The sequence below is a fragment of the Rhipicephalus sanguineus genome, chromosome 3 (genome assembly GCF_013339695.2).
Source record: "Rhipicephalus sanguineus isolate Rsan-2018 chromosome 3, BIME_Rsan_1.4, whole genome shotgun sequence".
NCBI lineage: Eukaryota > Metazoa > Arthropoda > Arachnida > Ixodida > Ixodidae > Rhipicephalus > Rhipicephalus sanguineus.
In genome coordinates, this window is record NC_051178.1 from 169,778,042 (window position 1) to 169,796,313 (window position 18,272).

General features: G+C 50.0%; 1 protein-coding gene across 1 annotated transcript; it reads left to right on the top strand.

Moving 5' to 3' along the window:
* Positions 1-5,158: 5,158 nt before the first annotated feature.
* LOC119387649 (class E basic helix-loop-helix protein 22) lies at positions 5,159-14,177 on the top strand. Its single transcript, XM_037655111.2, has 3 exons — positions 5,159-5,564; positions 11,363-11,758; positions 12,800-14,177. Exons 1-3 carry the CDS (start codon positions 5,159-5,161, stop codon positions 12,922-12,924), a joined length of 927 nt encoding a protein of 308 aa, XP_037511039.1. The 3' UTR covers positions 12,925-14,177.
* Positions 14,178-18,272: the final 4,095 nt, after the last annotated feature.

Genomic DNA, 18,272 nt, shown 5'->3' on the forward strand with positions numbered 1-18,272 from the left:
GGATAATCATTTCTACGGCTGGTGGATCACGTAAAAAGTTGTTAAAATTGTTCGCCGCGTTCGTGGACCATAAAAAGCACTTTCAAAAGGCCACTCGAACTAGTCATAAATAGTCATAAATGTGGTGTCTGAGCAGCTATGGTGGTTTTTTATGGCGAATGCGCTAGAAAAATATTCTACAACCAAAGTTGAAGTAATTAAAGGCAATCTTGCACCGGGCCAACTTATCTCGCCGGGGTACTTATCCAAATTCCTCCGTATTGTTGAATTCACCATATTTAGATCGAATTCTCAATGGGCCACGGCGTTGCGACGCTTCTTCTGACTGCCTCAAAACTCCAGCATGGCCAAATTAGAGGCTGAACATAATGGCACCCCGGGAATAAGCGTGCGCAGGGTTCTCAATTAGGGTGTGTGTGTGTGTGGGGGGGGGGGGGGGGCAGAGGTTCTACCACAGTGCTTCCTCCCCCTCCCCCCCCCCCACCCGCACCCCACACAGGTGGCTGGGTTCGAAAGAAAACCAGCTTCGCAGTGGACGCAAAAATGAAAATGGAAGGTCGCGGGATCGAATCCCGACCGCGGCGGCTGCATTTTCGATGGAGGCGAAAATGTCTGAGGCCCGTGTACTTAGATTTAAGTGCACGTTAAAGAACCCCAGGTGGTCGAAATTTCCGGAGCCCTCCACTACGGCGTCTCTCATAATCATATCGTGGTTTTGGGACGTTAAACCCCAGATATTATTAAAAATGAAAATGAAGCAATGAATTGCTTGTCACAAATGAACTGCTTTTAGTCCCTTGCTTTCCGGGGGGTAAATGTGGGGGGGGGGGCAAACAGTTCTTCGGATGCAACGTCAGGAGCCTTCGGGCGCCGTTATCGTCAGAAACGTTCATGGCCGTAAGCCAGCACTTTATGCAATGACGTAAAGGACGCGACTAAGTGAAGGTATGGGGCAGACTTGCCGCCCCCCTTAGATGGCTGGGGGGGACGGAAGCCCCCCCCCCCCTTGCTCCTCTACCCCCTATGAGCACGCCTATGATCCTGGGTAGTTGTCACGAGTTGCCTTGATTGCATATGTACAAGCAGCATGCAAAATGTAAAGATAACGGTTAATCGAGCAAGTTGCATGCTTACGTATTAGGCCGCAGGAAAGCGAGCCGACAATGGAGCACGAGCCTCCAGGAGCTCTTCAAATAATACTCGAGTTCTCTGATTACCCTTCAGCGGTATGGCGGGGACGGAGGAGGGAGGAGAGCAGTCCATTAAGCTACCGCTGGAGAGGGCAGGCTTGCGCTTCCAAGACACAGACAATGTTGTTCTTTGTCCTTAATTACTTTCTCCATGTCTTCAAAGCGACGCCCCATCGATATGAAAGTTAAACATGTCCAAGAATAGGGTACGCATATAAGTGGTGACAGCGTGCTTCAGTTAAGAAAATCAAAGATATAAGAACTTCTTCTCTATCCGATCACTGACAGGCGCCGCTTTGTTGTACTGCGGTCTTGTTACCGTACATACTAGACGCCACTAAAAGAAGACTAAAAATTTTAAATTTTTTCAGTGTGCGAATGGTGGCACGTCTAAAATTATTGATGAAGAATTCAAGAACGCCACACGGTGCTTCTTCAATAACGCTTGCATATTCCTCAGACCAGTGGAAAACGTACCACTGCTTTGATTATGCACTGCTGTGGTCTAGTGGTTATGGTGCTCTACTGCTGACTCGCGGGATTGAATCCCAGCCGCAGAGGCCGCATTTTCGATGGAGGCGAAGATACTTGAGGCCCGTCTACTTAGATTTAGGTGCACGTTAAAGAACTCCAGGTGGTGGAAATTTCCGGATAGAGAGAGAAAGAGAATAAACTTCATTGCAGAATTAGAGTACGTGGCTAATCCCGGGTGGAGCTCTCTTGTAAGAGCCCCACTGGCCACGGCGGCTCACCGGGCCTGGTCTTGGGTCACCAGTTGGCTCCCCAGTGCCAGCTCGGATGGCCGTGCCTTCCAAGACCTCGTTGTGAGTGTTTGTAGTGAGCGCACCAACCTAGATACTGCATTGGCTGGCCGCTCGGTACACTGGTAAGTCATGTGTGTAAGTGGGGCTGTGTGGTCACTACACCAGGGGCACACCCCTATTGTGTATACCTGTGGAAAAATTGTGTGTAGTTTTGATATGTGGGGGTATGTGTTCGTTTGGAGGCTGCGCCAATCCCGGGCTCCCACCACTACGGCGTCTCTCATAATCTTATTATGGTTTTGGGACGTTACAATTCTATATTATGCACTGCTACATTTTACTAACACACCTTTCTGTGATGCATCACTTCAACTAAGGATTAAAAGAAGTGATATTATAGCTGAACGCGTTATGACCATTTTATCCTTATCACGATTTTTTTTTGCACGTGTGTTTGTGTCTGTGTTAAAATGTGTTGTTTCACGAGTGATGGACTCATTCCTACGTTATGTGTGCGCCAAATGTTTGCGCTATGTTGGCGTCTCGTTAAAGCGGTAATATATATAATTGGTTTGTTGTAAATTTAATTGAATTCTGATTGGCTTTCAAGCGCGATAACGATGTAATCGACAAATTAAAAAACTTCCGAGAGCTGTGATTACAAGTAATTAATTAAATGCGACGTGTTATCCACTAGTTTGAACGAAACAGGCCTGTGTCAATTCTCAGCAAGCGGTATAACGCAACGTAACGTAACCATGAGCGAGTTACCAACACATCTGCAGTCCTCACGACCGGAGCGCTTCTTTCACGCTCCCTCGGCAACCCGATTTCCCCTGCGTGTCTCCCGCATGGCTTCCACGGCGGCGTTCCTATTGGTCCTCCCGACATCGGGCGTGGGCGGAGCCTCGCGCCTCGGCCTCGCGTTCGCGCAAAGCCCATCCCAGCTGATCGCCCCTCTTTTTTCCCATTCCCTCCGCTATCCAGCAAAGTGTGATGCACGAAGAGGGAACGCGAAGGTAAGAGGCGAAGCAAAAAAAATTAAAGCCCGCGGAACCGTTAGCGGGTGCAAAAAAGACGAAGTGCGGGAAAGAGCCGGGGAAACAGGGACAAGAAAGTTCTCAAGGAGCGTAGCCCACGCAGGAAATAAGAACTCAGTGAAGCGAGCGCGTAGGAAACTACCCGCCGTTGCTGGGAACCTATACTCTTTCCCTCTTGCCGCTGGGGATGCGATGTGCCGTGATTGGTCCAAATTGGCAAGCAGTATGCGTTGGAGACATGGCTTCCCTTTCGTTCCTCCATAGCTGCGTTAGAAGAGAGCGAGTACAAAGAAAAAGGAACGCTCGAGAGGTAAAGGGGCGAGGAGAGTAAATTGAGTGTCACAACGGGATCGCAGGCGATTTTCTTTCTGCTTGCTTGATCCGAGGAAGCGTTACGGAGCATAACGAGTGGAAACGCGCAGTGCCGCTGTCAGCGCCAGCAGCATGCAGTCTCTCTCGCTCGCTGTCCTTTCCACTTCCCTCTCACTTCCTCAGCGAGTAGAGAGAAGGAAATGAGCGCCGTAGGGAATGTATCCATCGCCTAGGCGCGTGTGGCGGCCTAGCCGCAAGGTGCCTGTACGCCGCAACAGGGCGTTGCCAGCGCAGGGTTCCCGTGCCACTGTCGCTCGTTGTCGCGACCGCCAGAACGAGAGCCCGCGGGCCACGCGGCGGGGAGTTGGGGGTTTTCGTGCCGAACGGGAAAAAAGCGTCTTTTTCTCGGCGCCGAGCGGCTTTGCACGCGACGATTGTCAGTGTCGAAGTAGCGACTTTAGCGATCCGTTCACGCACCGCGCACTGGTAGTTGGTCTTCGCCACGCGCCGCCGTCCCCAGAAGGTGCGTCGCTCGTCGCCCCAGGTCCTGACAACCTGCCGCCTGCGCTGCGATTGAGTAGTAGGGTCGCTGGTCCAGACGTGTCGTTTTCTTCGCTGCCTGAGGGGACGAACCTCTCTTTCCTGTCCTTTCCATCATCGCTGGAGAACCGTCCTCTTTCCCTTTCGCTCCTTTCCTCCCACATTTCTTTATTTTTTTCGTTTACTTTCCGTGAGCAAAGTCTTCCTTTCATCTGCGGTTTTGTAGCTATTTTGTTGGTTCAGTTTATTTCTCTCGCCGCCTCTCTTCTTTCCGTGACGTCTCGTTGCCTCTCCGCTGGTCACACTTAGGTTTATTTTTTATCCTTCACGGCCACACCACCCATCAATTTGCATAGCTTATACATAGCTTCTGGGCCAACTCCAGTGCCCGTTTTGAGATCTTGTTTTCCTTGCGTACTGGCATGCCATAACTATATTCCTTAGTTCCCTCTATTTGTTGTGCATTGAAGGTTCTGAAGTTTGTACTTCCTGCTCTGCGAGCGCTTCTGTCGCTGTACTCACCGTCGCCAGACCACAGCGCCACAAAGAAGCTTCTGGACGAAAAGGCAAGAAAGAAAGAAAAAAGTGAGCGTAGAGCTAAAGAAAGAAGAGTGTGCAAAGGACTCCCCAGGAGAAGGCATCGAAAAGGAGAGAGCCGGGAGAGGAGGAAAAAGAAAAGGACCGAAGGAGCAGGAGTCGAGAAATTCAAAGCGGGTGGGAGGATCTGCCAGGAGCAGACTTTTCAATAACCACGCGTGCCGGAACCAGAACCGCGGCTCGACCGCGCTCTTCGGCTTGAGCGGCGACGCGCTCGCGCGCGCGTGGTACTGCCCCTGGCGGTTCTGCACTTTGGCCGTTTCTGCTTTAACGCGGCGTCAATCGGGATCCCCCCCCCCCTTATTATTTCCTCCAGGCAGAAGTTTGCGCTAGTGGAAGCGTGTACTGAGTAGGAGCAAAGTCGTCGACGTCGTCGTCCCTGTTCGGGACGTGTCCAGGGCGAGGGTGAAGACAGGCACGAGGGAAAGGGGGGCATCCTCGGGCACGCGCACTCACGCACGCACGCTGGTCGCGCGGCCCTTTTTTCGGGAGCCAAAAAGCCTCGCTTCCCCAGCAGCGCGCCGCCGGGGAGCGCGCTCGCGCTCGCGTCCAGAAATTGGACTTGTCGCTTGCAGCAGCAGCGGATGCTGCTTCTTTCTATGCGCCCGACTTCTTCCCTCGCCGCGGTGCGGTCTCTTCAGCGCCGGCTGACGCCGCGGCCGCTGCTGCCTCTGACGTTGGCCGTATAAAAAGGGATCGCGGACAGCGCACGGCCATGTCGGCATCGACGTCCCAGGCGCCGCCGTCCCAGCAGCAGCTACAGCTCGCGCCGGCGCCCCCGCACTACCGGCACCCACACCACCGGGCCACCGCCGGCCATCAGCAGGCGCACTTCCCCGAAGACTTCGGCGTCGCGGCGGCCGAGTTCCCGGCCTACGAGGAACTGGCCGGGTTCCCGTGCGTCTCCTCGTCCGGCAGCGGAGGCACGTCTTCGGCGGCGGCGTCTGCCGGCGCGGCTGGAGGATCGACGCCGCACCCGATGCGCCTCGAAGACGCGGCGGGAGACAGGGACTCACCCGGATCGCCGTCCTCGGCCGAGCTCCAGAGGCCCGCGTGCGAGTTCGCCACCAGAGCCGGACCGCTACCACCGCAGACACTGCCCTATCCGACCTGCCTGGCTGGTAAGTGTCCTGAAATTCCACAGTGTCCTCAGAGCCTGTGCATTTTGCATTGTGAGTTCGCGTATGATGTCGCACGAAGTGAAATTAATTGTTACATTGAATCGTGTTATCGCGGACTTGTGTTACTATTGTTCTCTGGCGACGTCTGACTTGTGCGCCGCAGTGCGTGCGTGCAGATTCTTCCGTGGTACTCACTTCCAGTCGTATATCTGGAACTTTGTATTTACTAGTGTTTCTGGTAACAGTGGCTCACTCGTACTTGAAAGTTGTACTATAGTCCTGCCTTCGTAAACTTTTTTATAGTGTGTATAGGTAGGCCGCCGTATCTGACTTGTTCTGTTGGCTATGGGAGCAATGACAATAGCCCTATACTCTTCTAGCAATCGCAAAATGAAACAATGTGAAATAATGTACGTGTATAAGATGTGCTGGGCGAAAACTTTGCCGCGCGACTCCGTGCGTGTACATCGGTCATTCTGGGCTACAAGAACAACTTGGACGTGCACTCTGTTCTTACATTTCGTTAGCTTCTTTCGTTGTCGTCCAGCAAAGAACTAGAAAGTTATGTTTAACATTATTCAACAACGGGTCTGCGGTTTCATTGCTGCAGCATTTATTCGGCTTATTGTTTGCTTGTTTTTTTTTAAACCAATCTTTTGCTAAGTAGTTGAGATCCTTGGTAATGATGGTGTGCCCGTGCAGTATAAGCCGGCTTTCCGTGCCGATGAACACTTGCCAACACAACTGTGCGTAGCTAGGTTTGATGCGGCACGCGCTCCAGTAACTGAGTCCAGTTGTAAAGGTCTGCATTGTTAATGTAACGTAACGTTATTCATTATGTTACAAACTCTTCCTGTAGCTACTATATATTCTGCTGGTGTTACGTATAAAGCAGCGGAATGAGATTATCCGGGTTGGGACGCTTAACGAGTCTATATAGGTGTATGTTTACAATCGCCAGTTATCACCGTTTGAAAACCACGCGGATAAGCTGTAATTCGAGTTTGTTATTTTTTTCCTTTTTTGTTTTTGTACACGAGGAAACGTTCGTACTTGGCTGTATTCAATAATTCCGCGGGCTTTACTTTCCCTCCGAACATGGGATCTTTTCATTACGGTAATCACGAACTGTGTCTAGCCGCCATTCCTCACGCAAGCGTTGCCTGCGCTTACCAGCACCTTTCATCTTTGCTTACCGTCTTATTTCCGGTATATTCTCTTCGCTCCATTTCAAATGATCGTATGGTGTGAATAATCCTTGCTATACTGCGGGAGCGATGTCTTTCCAAATTCTTGTCTTTGCTAATCGGTTAGACTTTTGTGTTGATATGTCATCAACGTTTAATAGAATCTATATAGTTGGCCTATAAGTGTAATGTGCTGAGCGACGCCAAAAAAACAAAAAACAGAGAGAGACGACATATTCGGTGTTTCGTGTTGATTAAGCGCACGTATATACATAAAAACGGTTACTTGACAGGATGTCTTATTGAGCTAGTTGGTTCATCTAGTGGACATATCACAAGTGTTACTTCCTGTCGTTTATCATTGTCCACGTTGAACATACGCACTGTAAACCTACAAGATATACTTAAGCTAACTTTGAAAACTAACGCTTCGAAGCGTTTCACGCCCCCCAAGAGAACGTTTTGCTTTATGCATTCTTGCTGAAAATACCGAGTATTCTTAGTCTGGACCTTAATGTGTCACCACTATGACTACATATCGCGCAAAACAATGTTTCGTGTTCAGGGAATCATTGCAGAGCGATAGCATCCCCTTATACTTATTTACCCTCAAATATAACACGGCAATATATACTTCCTTCTTTATTCTCACTGCAGCTCTAAAAGAAAACATATTACTTCAGAAGGACACACTGATGGGCTAGTTGGTAGTGCATAACTCAGAACAGTGGCGCAAAGAATCGCACGACGGCGACAGGTAAAGACGGGACACAGTGCTAACTAACAACTCAGTGTTTATAGCACGTGATTCCATATATATACACACGACACTGCGCGAAGGAAATAAAGAGGGGGGGGGGGGGGGCACACAGGGCAATCGATCGAACAATCAAACAGGCGGCTGGCGTGACAAAAGTGTATATATATGCGATCACGTGCAATAAACACTGAGTTGTTAGTTAGCGCTGTGTCCCGTCTTTACCTGTCGCCGTCCGTGTGGTTCTTTGCGCTACTTAGAATAACAGAGCTGAGCTAGTTGGTAAGTATTCATTCTAAAAAGACAGGGCGTGCAAACACAGACACAAGAGAGAAGTCAGGACACCACAAACGCCGACTAACAACTGAATAGATGCACAACGGCGGAAAAGAAAGAGGGCACGAAAACTTATTTGCGCATGCACATACAATAGGCGAACCTGTCAATCCGGCACGCGTGGGCGCCTACGGGGAAGACAACTGTTAAGGCATTTGATTTTATCTTTATGCAAGTTAATCGGCGGTTGGCTCACGCGTGCGCTGATACTATTCTCGATATGCCATACCTCAATCATCAGGCGCGTTTCTTCATTTCTGGGCCGGTACAACACTGCGCATTCATCGAATTTTGGCGTGCACTTACACTCGCTACAATGTAAAGATAGATTAGAAGGTGAGCCTCCGGTTAGCGACCTCTTATGTTCCTATAATCTCTGGTTAATGCAGCGGCCCGTCTGTCCTACGTAGAAGCGGCCGCAGCTGAAAGGGACCCTATACACCACACTTGTACGGCAATCAGTGAAGTTGTTGGTGTGTTTTACGAACAAATATCGGTCCGCTTCTTGTCTCTCGCTCATTCTTTCGCTCATTGTTAGAGAGAGTTTGTGGTGTCCTGACTTCTTTCTTGTGTCCGTGTTTGCAAGCCCTGTCTTTTTAGTTTGCGCTATACTGTTCTGAGATTTTACATTAAGCACGACCTTAAGTATCCCATCAGGTCGATTAAGACAGAAGCTGTAATGAAAAATGGACGCTTGAAATGGCATGGAATTGTTGAACAAGGAATGCCGCTAGAACCAACGTTTCGACGAAAGGACCTGATTCCTGACAAAGGCAAGTCCTCCTGTCGAAACTTCGGCTAGCAACATGTCCTGCCCAACGATTTTTTATAATATTATAATATCGAGTGATACAGTGAGATCGTGCTTCACTTTCGCTTTCATTTGTACATCAGCAGCCAAGTGATGCTGTTAGGCGTTGCCTGCAGCGGCATCGAATGCGCGCTTGCTCCCAGAAGTTCTCCTTCTTGTGTGATGCAATCCGCAGTTTTATGGATCACTCAGTACGCATCGGAAGCAATGGATTCATGGTTTCGATGCGTGCCAGAGTGTCCGCACTCTTTAAGTATGACTGGCACCAACCTGCGTTCCGAAACATGAACGCTATCCACCGAAAAAACTCAACTCCTGCTGCACTGTACGAAACGCAAGTTCATATATTTGCAGCGTTAAACTTGATGTTGATATGTTAAAAAAAAATTGATATTTTAAACGCGTCCATTACCATGGGTAGTTTGCACTATGCACTTGAAAAGATGCCGTATTTCGATGGGCTATATTTTCTTTGTTGTACCTGATATTCAGCAATATTCAGTAGGCGTTCGTTCCGTCTATATCTTGCCTCACGTTTTTTTTTCTTTTTTGTCGGTATTGCGCTGTTTACTCGGATTCGTGCAAACTCACCAAAATTTCTGTTGTTGTACGTTTAAAGGGCCCCTAAACAGCCTCCAAAAATCCAAAGTCCGAGCGCGTTAGTATCTTCTGACATTTCCAGTCCTTCCGGCACCGTTCGTGACGCCAGCAGTCTTTTCACGTGACGTCATGAGAAAATAAGCTGTCTGTTGGTCCATATACGAGGGGTATCAGTTATGAATTGTCTCCTAACCTGCTTTGCCATGCAATCGCTCGCCCGTTTTGCCTCTTCTCGCATGACTCCGTTGTTGTCCCGCATTAACCGGTTGAGCGAGAAGCGAGCCCAGCCACGCAAAGCCAAGGAACGATGAGAGAAACTTAGCATAGCCACACTGAGACCGTAGAGGAAGGGTAAATTTCCTCGAGTCAGCGAACGCGGCAATGAACGCGGCTATGACACGCTAACAACTAAAGCTGGAAACGCATGCCGCGTTTTTTGCGAGCGAAAAACGCAACGTGCGACGAACGCCGGCGTTGCCGCCGATCACATCGGTTGCTATTGCAACGGTACGCAAAACATCTGAGGTCTTGAAGTTATGTCACCCCCCCCCCCCCTGATAAATATCCGCTGTCGTCACTGGATCAACGGACGCGCGCCTCTGTTACTTTTCTCGTGGAACGCACCTCGCAAGGAAGGTCTTACACCGTGGTCATGGCTATGCGGTGCAGCTGTTGCGGTGAGTCATGACCATGCTGACAAACGTGTGTGCGGCCGCGCCTGGCAACATAGTGGAAGTTCGATGTCGTCGCTGTAGGAACGCCTTGGTATAGTCGGATGATATATATGGCGCCCCGAGTGTTCCAGAAATGCAGAACTGTGTATAGGCACCGTCCACTGGCCAGAGGGAGCTGCGTTGCTCGCACTGGCCCGTCCCAAGTTCGCTGACATTGGCCGTTAGGGCCACGCAGAAAACAGGCGCGCGAACGCGTCCCCCGTGTAGCCCGGCCACATTCCGCCCACTAATGCAGGGAGGAAGACGCGCGCATTGCGTTCAATTTTGACTGGCATCGTCTCAAAGTTGCTTTTTTTATCCGCTAGGCTGTGCGTTCTGGCGCTGCAGTCACACGGGAAAACTCGACTGCACGGTGCCTATAGTGCCCTCGAGAAAATCGAGCAAATATATCGACTCTCTGCTTCTCGCAAGCCTAGTTGTAAAAGACGTTTATCCGCAGTACCTAATTCATAGGTAGTATTAAACAAGCGTTTATAATGTCGTTCGACACAAGCGGTCGCATATGTTGGTGCATCTTAAAGAGCGCAGCAACGCTTTTGTAGCTTTGTACAACCCAGATAAGCCAGGGTCCCAATATGTTCCCTTCTGTTAACGCACTCTCATATAAGTGTTGTAGGGCTGTTTGAAGGGTAAGCCTCTGATGGCGGTGTAACGGAAATTTGCAAAGGGGTTGCTTTGTAGTCTATTCTTGCAAGCCACAAGGGTTGCAGTTGGCAATGTTCGCCACTCGATTTAGTGTGAAACGAGATATGGGCGTCCGTAAGTCCAACTCCTTGTCGGAAACGACATAGCAGCGTTCCGCGCGTCAAACTAAACCAGGCAACAGCTGTAACGTTATGTCTGGTTTTATGACACAGACAGACAGACAATGAGCTTTATTCAGTTCCTGAGCGGCGACTTCGAAAACCCCTTTATGGGGAGGAGCCACAGCGGGCTGCTCCCACGTCGGGACGGGTAGGCCGTTCCTGACCGTAGCGTCGCGGTCCCTCTGGACGGCCCGTAGCTGAGCGGCGAGGTCGGAGCTTTTGAGCGTCTCCGCCCGCTCTACTTTCGTGTGAGATGATCGTGGTCCCGTAACGAGGAACACCGCCAGAGCATGTGCTCCAAAGTGCAGAAGGGATCTGCGCAACCCGCGCAATTGGGCTCGAACGAGTCCGTGTACCTGCTGACCCTGGCTAGGCTGGGATAGGACCCAGTCTGCAGCATGCGAAGGGTGGAAGACTGAGGCCTGGAGGGCTTTGCGTGGACCGGGGGGATAGACCCTTCCGCTGAGCTGACAGTGCTTTGTAATCTCGTTGAATGTGTGGAGCGAGTCCTTGGTTCTTTGATATCAGGCATACGGCATACTAATGAAGGATGCTGGACGTGCGCAGGCGGAGGCGCTGGGCCGGCCTCGGCGGACGGCTTCTGCTACGAGTACGGCGCTAGCGGCGGCGGCGGTCCCATCGGTGGCGGCGGCGGCCCGCTGCCGTGCTCGGCGGGCGTACCGGGCTTCGCGGGTCCGTACAAGGTGCAGCGCCGGGCGGCCAACATCCGGGAGCGGAAGCGCATGATGAGCATCAACACGGCGTTCGAGGAGCTGCGCTGCCACGTGCCCACGTTCCCGTTCGAGAAGCGCCTGTCCAAGATCGACACGCTGCGGCTGGCCATCGCGTACATCGCGCTGCTGCGCGAGGTGCTCGTCTCCCAGTACGACCCCCTGACGCACATCGAGAAGTGCCTCCGGGGTGAGCTCAAGGGCGAGCACGCCGCCGAGTGGAACACCTCAGGTGAGACCACTTTCACCTTTCCCTAGAAGGAGAAAAAAAAAGTTATATCTTAGCGTGTCCCATTGACATATTTGTTGTTACGGTTAGCGTTTAGTGTACCAGGTCTACTCGAGCGACTCCAGATCGATTTTGATCCCCAGGAGTGTCCTTTCGAGCGCCCATTACACGGTACACGGTTGTTTTTGTGATCCCTCCCTGTCGGAATGCGGCAACCGCAGCTGTGCGGGATCGAACGGTGGACGCTCTATAAACTGCTTTCTGAAAAGCTTCGTCTGGCCCCGTATTTAATTTCGCACAACTACTTATAGACATCTTGGGTACATTCAAGCGTGAAAGCAACTTGTATTTCCTCTTCATACCTTTCGTTCTGTTCTCATCTATTATCTCCTTCCTCAATAAGGAGCAGCCCACTCTATGTTCGTTTTGTTTACTAATTTTCTCTTCTCCTCTTTAACTTTTCTTCACGATTCCCCATTGCAGGGTAGCCTACCCGGCTCAGGCCTGGTTAAACTACCTACGTTTCCTATATTTTCCCCTCCTCCTGCCTGATTCTCGTTCCCCCAACTCAAGCTGTTGTCACATAATTGTATCTGTCACTGACATTTTCTGTAGAAGCATTCTCAAAATGGCTCTTCGAACGCTTTCCCGCTTACGGCACCTCCACATTTCATTCGCTATTTATGATGAAAACTTCGGATGTGCCGCTGTATTCGGCGTATATACTACACGTGAAAGAAACACTGTAACGCCAACCGTGACACTTTGCGCTCTCCGCCCGTGTTTACCCGCCGCGGCGGTCTACTGGTTATGGTGCTCGACTGGTGACCAGAAGGTCGCGGGATCGAATCTCGGCCACGGCGCCCGCTTTTCGATGGAGGCGAAACGCTAGAAGCCCGTGTTACTTAGATCTGGTGTGTACGTTAAAGAACCCCAGGTGGTCGAAATTTCCGGAGCTCTCCGCTACGGCGTCTCTCCTAATCATGTCGTAGTTTTGGGACGTACAACTCTAACCATTGCAATTATATCCGCCCGTGTGCGCAGATCTGACAGCGCGCCTGTCCTGGATCAACTGGGAGAACCTGGGCGTCAACCCGAACCGGAGGAGCGTTCTTACCACGCTCACCCTGACCGCAGACACCATCGGCTGCCACAATGGAACCCAGTGATGATCGTGCCATCTTGCGGTTTAGCCGCCGTGTGTCCGCGCCTCGCTGACTGCTGCCCCCTCCTCCCGCCTCTCTCTCCTCTCTTGGACCGCCGTCCCGACACTCCTCCGCACCTAATATCGTGTTCCGCGACTGTGGACCCGTACTCCGCTGCTCTTTCACAGCGATCCGAGGACTCCAGTAGTGGCCGCCGCCCCAGTTCAGGACTGTGTCCTCTTGCGGTGACCGTTGAGTGCGCACATTGAAAGAGTAGCGGTTTCTTTCGTGCTCGATAGGCGAGGTAAGCATCATTTCTCGGAGCATCAACTTTTGCCACTTTCGAGGATAAAGGCATGAGACATTTGTAGAGCATGCTTCAGGATAGATGACGGTCAAGAAGAGGGAACGCTGTGGTTGCGGAGTTGGGACTACGCCAGTTTGGATAAGCAAGGGTCTTGTCCCGAAAGTGCGAAGGTCAGAGTCATCCGTTTGTTGCCAGTTGTAAGGAGACTGCCAGTATCAAGAAACTACGAATCATTCCGGTCTGAATTATGAGTTTCTAAAGGCGCGTTCGGTTAGACCGATTAGTTCACCCAAACAGTCGATGTAGACTCCCCGTCGGAAGTGATGTTGCGATGAGTTCAGATGGAGAAATATGTTCTTTATTTCTAACTTCACTGCCTATACCTTCAGTGAACGCGTGAGGAGTCTCTATCGCTAATCGGCGTCTTTTGAACGTGCAAAACTGCGAAACCGAGGTTTTTGCGAGTCTAGAATTGTTGTTCTTTTGTTTTCCGCGCATTATTCTAGCTGAGACTTAGAAGTGTGCAGTTCACAAATTCCTTATTCTAGTCATAATTGTTCCGTATTTAGTATGCCGTAAGAATAGGCAAATTTCTAGTCATTAACGCCTTTTAACGTTGAGACACAGTCACACCGGCTGCTTCGTTACGCAAATTTGTATGTATTTCCTTTCGGCCTCGCAAGTTCAAAAACAAACGCATGACTGTGGGAGTCAAAAGAGATCATTTTTCGCTTATGTTTGTATTATAGTGGGAACACACTTTTCTGCATTCGTCAACGGAAATGAACATGAAACCACTGTAAATAATGTTTCTCGTGTGATCCTATTCTTTAGGAGTGTATACGTGATTTTCCGCGGAGATAGGTACTGAAGCGTTCGACTAAGTTTTGCTAAATGGGCAGTTCATATAGAACCTCTGAAACAGTGCAATATCATGGAAACTGTGAGAGAATAAACTACATCTGCCTGATTTTGGTTGACAATCTCTTCTCTTCTTACGTTTCCAATTACTCTACACATATTGTTAATGAGAACTAACGGACAAATAAGGTCGAGGAAAGCATGGTGGTGTTATATGTAGCAATTAGGATACAAATGTGAGGACAGTAGAGTGGACGAAAAGATAACTTGCCGCCACTGGCAGGCACCGAACCTTCGACCTTTGAATAACGTGTCCGATGCTCTACCACTGAGCTACGGCGGCGGTCATCCTCCCGTCCACTTGAAGGCCGAGACAGGCGGCACGATTTTCCTTTAGATGCGACGTCCGACGCGGCGGTGCGGAAGCCAGAATGGTGGCTGTCCGATGCCATGAAAGCTCACGATTACGGCTGCCGCACCTGCGCATCAGCTGTCGCATCGCATGGAAAATCGTACCGTCTATTTCGGCCTTTATGGGGTATATGTGTGCTTTTAAACCTATGAGTATTAGTAGGCGCCTATCGCAGCCAAGGCGGCGAGTGTGGAACACTCTTTTGTCTGCCCGCTGGCGTCACATAGCACGTGATCTTTTTACGCGCTGGCAGCTGACCAATAATCCCTCGCATACTACCTGAAGCCACCAAGTCTGCCAGAACGAGATGCCAAGGAAAGCGCATTCACATACTGCGAATACGCTGTCCGTAATCAGAGACATAGAAAAGCTTCCTGACACATACTGTCTGTTTCATTCACCTGAACCAGCTTATGAGGAGCTGCACCTTGCCATTCGTTTCATCGGTGCAGCACGTGACACCACCTCGACAGCCCACTACGTTCGTTTCAAAAGTTGCAAGAGAGGTGCAGGGCTGGTTAACAATTTTTCTGACGGAGCCGGATTGGAGCAAACGGGTGCGAAGCAGCAGCCAGCAGACACGGCAGCACGGCAGCGGTAAGCGCTGTTTGAACCCAAATACCGCCTGCTCAACGCAGTTTCAAGAACTGCACCTTAGAGTCACTCGAACGAAGAGTCCGAACTACATTCACTGTCGTCTGGTGTTTCCAGGCAACCACAGGTGTGCTAGCACCGCAGAAGCCTACCGTACTTCTTTCTAGAGATTTTTCAAACCAATGCGGCCAACGCACACTAAACGGACGAAACTACGGCCTGCACCGTGTCGGTACCGGGCGGCTACGCCGCTCATTTCTCGAGTTTTTCCAGCACCATTGACCTCGAGCGCCACAATTCCTGAACCTCCAGTGCCCCACCGCGAACCGGTTCAAGGGTGGCGCAGGCAAATCAAACGTCTGCGGAAACTTCCCGCATGAATATCTTCAGAAATTTGTGCCCCTTCCTTTGACCCGAAATGTGTGAAAGAGATTCCGTCGTTGGGGGAGGGTGGCGAAGGTGCACGCACGCACAGTGCTAAAGCAACTTTTTCAAAGAAGCAACAAGCAGTTGCTTCTTTGACAAAAGAAGCAACTGCTTGTCGAAACTTTGGCTCCAGCAACACCCCCTATTTAATAATATCTGTGTGTCTTTGTTCCTATTGCGCGCGCGTGTGTGTGTGTGTGTGTGTGTGTGTGTGTGTGTGTGTGTGTGTGTGTGTGTGTGTGTGTGTGTGTGTGTGTGTGTGTGTGTGTGTGTGTGTGTGTGTGTGTGTGTGTGTGTGTGTGTGTGTGTGTGTGTGTGTGTGTGTGTGTGTGTGTGTTTAGAAAAAATATTAGAAAAATAGATATGATTCAGAGTAGCTTTAGAGTGGGAGTGCGATAACCCGTCCCAAGAAGGATGTACCAATTGTCGAAGGAGTACGTGTTCAAAAAAAAAAAGAGAGAGAGATAAAAGAGACTAATAGGATTGCATGCTCTACTATCTCTACTATGGGAGAGCTGATCACAGCTGTCGCTGAACACAGGCACACGAAGACCTCATAAATATGGTCTTCACATAGTTTTTCTTTTCTTTTTTGCTCTTAGAAGAACAGACAAAAGCTGTCTGTGACGATCACAACGCTCCACGAGAATCATGCCGGTGCGGTGTTTTCAGCTTCGCCGCGAGTGGATAATTGTAATTGAAACAGAAAAAACGCCAGGCCTGCGCTGAAACCGCAGCACAGTCACAGCGAAAGCTGGAAGAGCGGCGTTTCTAGAGCACGTTGTAAGATCATTTGGGGCTACAATAGAAGTACACTAGAAAGGTACCCACTACGACATAAATCACAATTTTTGTGAAGTTGTGAAGCACCTACTAAGCCATTATTTGTCATTCTGCGGAGAAGCGAGGCACCAGCTACACGTCTGTAAGGCATTATGTGCACTTTGTTGACGCGACGACTGATGACGATGAAGAATTATGGCTCAGCCCTTTGTAATGGGTTGGAAGGTTTAAACGGCCCATCAGTTATGTAATTTGCATTGGGTGACGCCCGGTTGCTCTTTCCCGCTCCCGTCACGCTGTAGAACATATATTGACGTGGGAGAGAGACGGGGGGGGGGGGGAGAACTTTACTGAGAGCCCGAGGAAATGGATCATGCGCTTATGGGCTTCCTTGGCAACCAATACAAGTGCACTTGCGAGGAACCCACTACGCTATAAATCATTGTAATTTTTGAGAAGTAGGGCAGCAGGCACTGTGCCATTTTTCGTCATTCTACGGAGAGCCGAGGTACCTGCTAAACGCATGTAAGCCATTTTGCGCACTTTGTTGATGCTGTGCCTGATGACGAGGAAGAATTATGGCAGAGCCCTTTGTAATGGGTTGGAAGCATTCAACAACCTACTCGTTGCGCAATTAGCATTGTGTGACGCCTGATTACAGAATTCGCGTTGTGCGACGCTTGGTGCTTATTTTACTCTTCTACTGCGCTATATTGCATATGCTAATGTGGTTCCTTCCCGACATGAAGCCTGTATAGGACCTTTTTGCAAAGCAGTCTCAAGCACCGGCATGGCTCAGAGGTTGAATACTGGGCTCCCACGCAGAGGGCCCAGGTTCGAACCTCGTTCCATCCTGGAATTTTTTTCTTATTTAGTTTTTTTTTTCTTATTTCGAGCGATACCGGTTACGGACACCGGCGGCGGCGGCGGCGGCGGCGGCGGACAACTACGGCGCCAAAAACGGCCGGTGAAATGATCTCATAACAGCTTTCGCTGTAAAACTAGGAGCCGAATGAAAATGCGCGAGCAAGTCCACTAACTGCGTGTATTCTATAGTGTGATGCCCACCCATACCACTTTACGAACATAATTTGCGTGACACGCAACTGGGTTGAAGGCAGGTGCAAGCGTTGTGTGGTGGTGCACTTAATACCTTTCAGCGGCTCTTCTGATGAAAACGTAGTGCAAGGTAGTGCTTTCAAGCACAAGCAAGCAGCATGCTTTGCCACTTTCAACGTAGTATCAAGCTTTAGTGCTTTTGATGGCATCCACGCCTTCAAGATTACAAGCTTTCGCCTTCAAAAGGTAGTAAATGGTATACGGTGTTCCTGAACAGCTGGCCAGAACTTCGCACCTTCATTCCAGTGTTTGATGTCCCCAAATTTACTAGAACACAAGGCAACCGGCTGCACAGAATACATATATTGGCACGTAAGCAAACAGTATACTCACACTAATGTCCTTTACGTCGCAGACACAGGCGTAGCGCTAGCTCAAACAGCTACATTTTTAGCACGTGGTTACACAGCCTACACTTGATAAGAGACAGCGGGATTCCGCCCATTTCAATATCAGCTTAACTAAGAGTATTGAGCAGCGCGCTGCAAGTTTTGAGCTGCTTGCCGTTCTTCGCGTGAGATTCCAGTTTGTTGTTATCGCATTCATTGCTGCGCCCTTGCGACGAAGCTGTGACTATTTTTTTTTTGTCTTAACGACATCCATGAACAAAAACACATGATCCGGCAAGCATTGATAACGCGAGAAAAGGCAATTCACACTTAGAGTAGAAGAATCTGGTGCTGGGCCTGCTGGTACATACCTTGAAAGAACGACGACACCCTGCCTTCAGAGACTCGTACGCAAGAGGAAAAAAACTGCCCGAATACGCGCGTGGGGACTAGCAACAAGGTTTTATGAAAGAAGAGGGTCCGCAAGAAAACCAAGGTGCGCATGCGCCATATACAGGAACAAGTGGATATAAAAGCGCCG

Coding starts and splice junctions, on each gene's coding strand:
- LOC119387649 (XM_037655111.2), top strand. CDS start 5,159: ATGTCGGCATCGACGTCCCAGGCGCCGCCGTCCCAGCAGCAGCTACAG. Junction 5,565..11,362: donor CTATCCGACCTGCCTGGCTG/GTAAGTGTCCTG, acceptor GGACGTGCGCAG/GCGGAGGCGCTGGGCCGGCC. Junction 11,759..12,799: donor CGCCGAGTGGAACACCTCAG/GTGAGACCACTT, acceptor CCGTGTGCGCAG/ATCTGACAGCGCGCCTGTCC.